Genomic DNA, 4,288 nt, shown 5'->3' on the forward strand with positions numbered 1-4,288 from the left:
CCTCGTCGGTGCAGGCTCGAGCGCAGAGCGGGTCTAATTTTGTTCTTGCAGCAACCGTGTTCGTTGCGGCATGTGATGTGGTAGAGGAAGCTGACGCTCTTGGGGTTAGCAGATATCCTAGCAGGGGGGACTGGGTTCGACCGACGGGCAGCCTCGCTGAGCAGGGCGGGGGGGCTCTGGCTGGGGACCTGTGACAGCCAGCCCCTGCTCTGCCCTCCCCTCGCCGCGCCAGCACCGGCCTCCGAGCTGTGCAGCCATCCCTGGGGCTCGCCGCCAAAACCAGATGATGGTGTCGTCAGCAAGGAAATTGCAGAGAGATTTAATTAGCGCTGAAAATTCTAATGAACACTTTATTTTAAGTGGGTTTAGGCCTTGGGCAATCTGCCTCAGAGTTAGGTCTGTATTCAGAGCTCTGCCCACCTAGCTAGAGGCCCGGCGGGCTTTCTCTCCCTCTGTTGGCGTTTCATTTCCACCAGAAATGCTTCCCCTTTCCAAACCTTCAAGTCTGCGGGTGCACAGGAGCGATGTATGCTTTCAGCGGTTCGCGTGTTGTGCATTATAAAGAGCTGGGAGCTTTTTGCCCTGCCCTTGAAGCGTGTCCTACACCGTTCTCTGACTCTTCTCCCTCAACTAGGTCTGTGGGTCACGTACACAGGAGAGTGACAGAGCACTTGAAAGTCATCTACTACGTATCCGAGAATTTCGCAGATGAATACACGGGCACGAACCTGAAAAACGTTGAAAGGAGCGTGGAGGACGACTATATTGCAAACCTTCGAAATAACTGCTGGAAAGAGAAGCAGCAGAGTGAGTAGTGCGGGGTCAGGAGCGGAGGGTCTTGGCGGCGGCATGAGGTCGGCTTCGGAAAGGTCCTTTACGTGGGACTGAGTTATGCTAAAGTTATACTTTAACATGGTGCGAGCACATTGCCTGTGTTGTTGGCTGCTTTTTTTTTTTTTTTTTCTATCTATGACTTCGTGACAAATCCAGTGTGCGGAGGGGGGGGTTTGTTTTGGGTTTTTTTTGTTTGTTTTTTAATGCTGCTGTAGAACTGGTCAGACAGGAGTTGTGCCCCGGAGGTTCCCTGCCACGTCAGTAGGATATCTGTGATTTCCAGTGGAAGGGGGAAGGTCGCAGCCGTCTCATTTTCAGGAGGCCCCCGATAGTTCCGTGTAATATTTTAGTTGTTTGGGGACCGTGTCTGAAAGTCTGCTGCCCGGGGCGTCCTCCATCCCGCATCCCCATCCCTGCTCAGAAGGCTGCGGTGGCAGTGCCGATGTCACCTTGGGCGCTGTCGAAGGCTCGCAGGGTTAGGAGGGGGGCTACCCAGCCAGGCATTGTGGGAGGTGATCTGGCCATCTAGCCAGGCAGCAGAGCGTGGCGAGGGCAGCAAAGCCTTTGCCAAGTCCCAGGGGTGAGCTGACTTCTCTGCCCGCCCGGCCCCGGCAGGCGATGGTCACAGCTCTTGGGGCAGTGGCCGGGGTAGGATTTGAGCGCCTGGGGTGCAGGAGGGGCTGCTAGAGCCCCCAGTGGGGGCCAGATGAGGCCGATGCACCGAGCTCTGAGCCTCTGCGTTTCTTCTTCCCCATCCTGCTGGGTTAACCTCCGTGTAGGCTGCCTCATGTGCCTCCTGGGAGTAGAGGCAGGTCCTGTCAGGTTCCTAAGGCTTTCCCTGGGATGGATGCGCTGTCAGCAGATGTTACGCCCATCCTGTCCCAAAGGGCACGGGGCACTTCCTCAGCCTCATCCTGTGCTTCAGCTAGCCTTGAAGAGCTTGAGGTGCCTCCTCTTCCCAGCAGAGCCCCTGGTGGGACGCGGCCTGGCGGGTGGGTCTCCTTCCACATCGCGTCTGTAACGCCGGGATTTTCCCTTTGCAGAGGAAGGCTTGTTGTACCGGGCACGCTACTTCGGAGACTCGGACCTCTACCAGCGAGCACAGAAGATGGGCACCCCCAGCTGTAGCAGACTGTCAGACGTCCAAGCCTCTCTGCACGGATAGTCACCGCCCGCCCGCTCGGCAGAGGTCTAAGTACGAGCTGGTGATGCTTCCCCTGGCAGCGGAGCAGGGCACGATAGTGCTTTTCAAACTTACTTAAATCTCTGTTTGAGACACAGATCTTCACGAGCCTCCCCTGGATGCGCACACGTCACAGGGGGAAGCGCCCCCCTTCGCCGAGCGTACGCTTGTTAATTGGGAAATCGATTTTGTTTAGTTTGCATGCCGGCACCCTCGGCTCTCTCCACCACTCCCTGTTTTCTCTGGCACTGTCGGTGTTGGGTCTCTAGGAACAGAGCAAAAGCCCCGGGCGTGTTGGCAACTCAGCTGAGGTCTTGTCAACTGCGCATTCGACGTTCGTTTACCGGCCGTGGCAGCCAGCCAGCCAGCCGCCGCGTTTTTAGTGAACCTTTTTTCGGGTCGCTTCATTGTCTGTTTTACTGCAAAAGCTCTTATCCCCTGGCACTTGAAGCAATGTGGTGACAGGGAACGGACTCCTACCAAACAGATGTTCCTTGCCCCCCCTGTTGCCTTCCCATGACACTCGAGGAGAACAAAGCAAATGGCCAGAGTTCACAGCGGGTTGTAGAAGTAACTCACTGCATTAAACTGGGAATCAAAGTAAAAACAGCTGAGGGGGAGTCTGGAAGACTCGGGGGTTGGAGAGGTTGAATTAAGGTGAGCCTGGATAGCACGCGGGTGTGCTGGGTCACGGGACAACTGCACGAAAACCGTGAAAACCGATTGGGACAGAGTTTGGAGTCCTTTTTTCTGATTCATGATCTGGGCTGATTTCACCTACCGGATTCTGCCGGCACGGCTGTAAAACAAGTCCCTCCTACCACAAAATCATTTGGAAACAGGGTTTCTATAGAAAATGAATCGGAGGTGAAGCTTACACCGAGTGTTCGTTGTACGGGCACCGTTTAGGCTTGCAAAGACTTCTGGGGGACGTCGGACATCTGGCTGCTTGATTTGTAGACACATGTATGGAGGTTTAGCTGGGGAGTTTTTGTTTGGTTTTTATTTTCTTTGGCAGAGGGAGCACATCTGAAAGTTTGGCCCTTAAAGCAAATCCTCTGGGTCGTGTTTGGCATTTTTTTGGGTCTGTCCTGTTTTTGGAACCATTCTTATCTTGATACGCCCACTCTCCTGTTTCGATAACTGCGCCTCCTCTTTCACGATAGACCGGCATTAATTACCTGCTGCTTTTCTTTAATTCCCTCTCTGCACCCGTGGTCTGAAAAGAGAGCTGCTCTTAGGCAGAGGGCCCGCTGCGGACCGAAACCGTGCGGCTGGAAAAGCCGCCGCCTGTAACGTAGCGGGGGGAAGGAAGGGGGAGGTTCGGTGACGTGCGATTATCCGGAGACTGACGCCGCTACCGCTTTTGTTCCCAGACTCTTGAAATGCCTGAAGACTTCTGGTGAAGTGCACTGAGCCGAGGTGACAGACTTGATATTTAAAAGAATCAAACCTTATGTAAAAAACCGGAATCGGAGAATTAGCGACGCACAACTGCCCTCTCTCTTCTCTCTGCCCTCTCTCCGCCGTTCGAGCTACGTCTCGGGCAGCGATGAGGACGGGAGAGCAAGCTGCCCGCCTTCCTCCTTCCCTTCCGACGCCGCTCGCGTGCGACAGCCTCGTCGCTCCTGGGATCCCACAACCCCGAGAACAAGCGCGTAGAGTGTAAAATAACACGAACTAACTGCAAAAGTCTTGAAGCGGGAGACCCTTCGCGACTGCGCTGGTCACTGCCGCTGCTGGAGAGAGAAATTGGACGATTTGGTGATGACAGAAAACTTTAAAACAAAGAAAAGAAAATATAATCTATTTAGAATTAATTTATAGCTGTATATATGTTGTACTTTTAAACTATGCAGGGGTTGGATGATTAAATTATTTTGTTTTCTGCCCGGTTTGGTAAACGGGGAAGCGGGAAGTCTCTTCCCGGGGTGCCTCGCTCCGCAGCGCTTCCCTGCCTGAACCCACTAAACCAAGAATCACTTCGCTGTTTCTGTACTTGGCTTCCTGGAGGACAGCGGCGTTCGGCGGCTTGGCATGTCCCTACCGGCCGCTCGGGTTTTAATAACAGCAATTCCAAATCTGTAGGGGGTGACAAAGAAACCGGGGAATGGGTGCAGGTCGGGGGTGCGGATCTGCAGCGTTGGCAGGAGCTGCGGCGAGTCAGCTGAGCCCCGGCGTCGCGCTCGCTGGTGGGGAGGATTGTCCTGGATGCTTTTTTTTTTTTTTTTTTTTTTTTTTTTTTCTCCTCCGTCGCGGGGGTTTTTTTTG

At 54.1% G+C, this 4,288-nt stretch overlaps 1 protein-coding gene across 1 annotated transcript in view; it reads left to right on the top strand.

The window, feature by feature from the left end:
* The window catches only part of DNAJB12 (DnaJ heat shock protein family (Hsp40) member B12), a 19,247-nt gene extending 15,764 nt beyond the window's left edge, over positions 1-3,483 (top strand). Inside the window, exons 8-9 of the mRNA XM_035896678.1 lie at positions 635-807; positions 1,878-3,483. Of these exons, the coding sequence (XP_035752571.1) occupies positions 635-807; positions 1,878-1,999 (295 nt within the window). The 3' untranslated portion in view covers positions 2,000-3,483. The remainder of the gene's footprint in view (positions 1-634; positions 808-1,877) is intronic.
* Positions 3,484-4,288: the final 805 nt, after the last annotated feature.

Source organism: Egretta garzetta, unplaced genomic scaffold (genome assembly GCF_000687185.1).
Source record: "Egretta garzetta isolate BGI_Z169 unplaced genomic scaffold, ASM68718v1 scaffold536, whole genome shotgun sequence".
Lineage (NCBI taxonomy): Eukaryota > Metazoa > Chordata > Aves > Pelecaniformes > Ardeidae > Egretta > Egretta garzetta.